The 1,326-nt window shown below is 39.9% G+C and overlaps 1 protein-coding gene across 1 annotated transcript in view; it reads right to left on the reverse strand.

Moving 5' to 3' along the window:
* The window catches only part of mpzl3 (myelin protein zero-like 3), a 17,014-nt gene extending 15,996 nt beyond the window's left edge, over positions 1-1,018 (reverse strand). The window contains exon 1 of the mRNA XM_017430609.3: positions 760-1,018. Within this exon, the coding sequence (XP_017286098.1) occupies positions 760-829 (70 nt within the window). The 5' untranslated portion in view covers positions 830-1,018. The remainder of the gene's footprint in view (positions 1-759) is intronic.
* Positions 1,019-1,326: the final 308 nt, after the last annotated feature.

Genomic DNA, 1,326 nt, shown 5'->3' on the forward strand with positions numbered 1-1,326 from the left:
GTAATCATCAAAATTAAACGAAATAAACATTTGAAATATATGAGTTTGTATGTAATGTATGAATATAATATACAAGTTTCACTTTTTAAATGGAATTACTAAAATCAATCTACTTTTTCATGATATTCTAATTTTATGACCAGCACCTGTATATCTCTGTTTTCATACTTGATGTCCTTACTTAGCCCGTGATAACAACCAACAATGGTCAGGATTATTTATATCTCATCTCCTTTCCTCTAATAACAAGGGTCAGATATTTACACAGAGCCTTCCTGCAGTCAGAGCCATGTTTTTGATGTACTTCACGAAAAGACAACCTGTAGGAAATCTAAAGCCTGGCCTCGGGCTCGTCTTCCTGTTTTTACAGCAGCAACAGGCCTGTTGGATATGTAATATTTAATACTAGAAGGCTGGCTACGTCCTCCGAATGGAGCTCATTACTAAATACAATAGTATTTTTTAATATATATTCACGTTAAGAGTGTTTCAAGACGGGCTGAACAGATAATATTCGTTTGAACATTTTTATTTTTTCCCCCACAAACAGGCCCGGGGCGCTCCTGAACGCCACACGGGTGAAGCCTGAGCAAAAGCGGCGAAAAGTAACCCCTGACGCTCAAAGCGAATTGACTAAATGTTGTTGTGTCGTGTCGTTCGGAAACACAAAGTTAGTGTGCCTAAACAAGCAGCTTCAAGAGCAAAGTTCGAACTTCCCTTCGGCCGAAACACCGCGGCACCACCGGGCTGTTTACTCACCGAAAAGGCTGCTCAAATACAGCAAGACAACGACGTTCAGAGCGGTGCTTCCCGGGACCATTCCACACATTATCGGATGTAAAGACTGGCCCACCTTCCTGACGGTGGGGGGCAAAAAACCAAAACAAACAAACTTAAAACTGCGTCAAAGTTTCAGTAAAATTCCGTCCATAGTCTAATTAGTCCATAGCCGTGAGTCAGTCTCTCCGTTCCGCCCTTCGTCAGATTCGGTCCTACCTGTCGAGCAGGTGGATCAGGAAGTGGAGCTTTTCTCATAAAGACGTAAAGAGTCATAGAGCAGATGATTACAGGAGAGGATTAGGGCCACGGGGGAGAAACATTTCACGGAATTCTGACTTTTCTTTATGATTCATGAAAAAATTGAGGTAAAATTCGGACTTCAATCTCAGAATTCTGTTTTTTTCCTCAAAATTCTAACATTTATGAAATTCTAAGATTTAAGACGAAATTCTGAGATTAAAGTCAGAATTCTAACTTTCTGAGAAACAAACAGAATTCTAATTTTAATCTCAGCATTTCATTCTCATTCCAAACTCAGTTTTGTCT

This window comes from Kryptolebias marmoratus, linkage group LG2, assembly GCF_001649575.2.
Source record: "Kryptolebias marmoratus isolate JLee-2015 linkage group LG2, ASM164957v2, whole genome shotgun sequence".
Taxonomy (NCBI): Eukaryota; Metazoa; Chordata; class Actinopteri; order Cyprinodontiformes; family Rivulidae; genus Kryptolebias; species Kryptolebias marmoratus.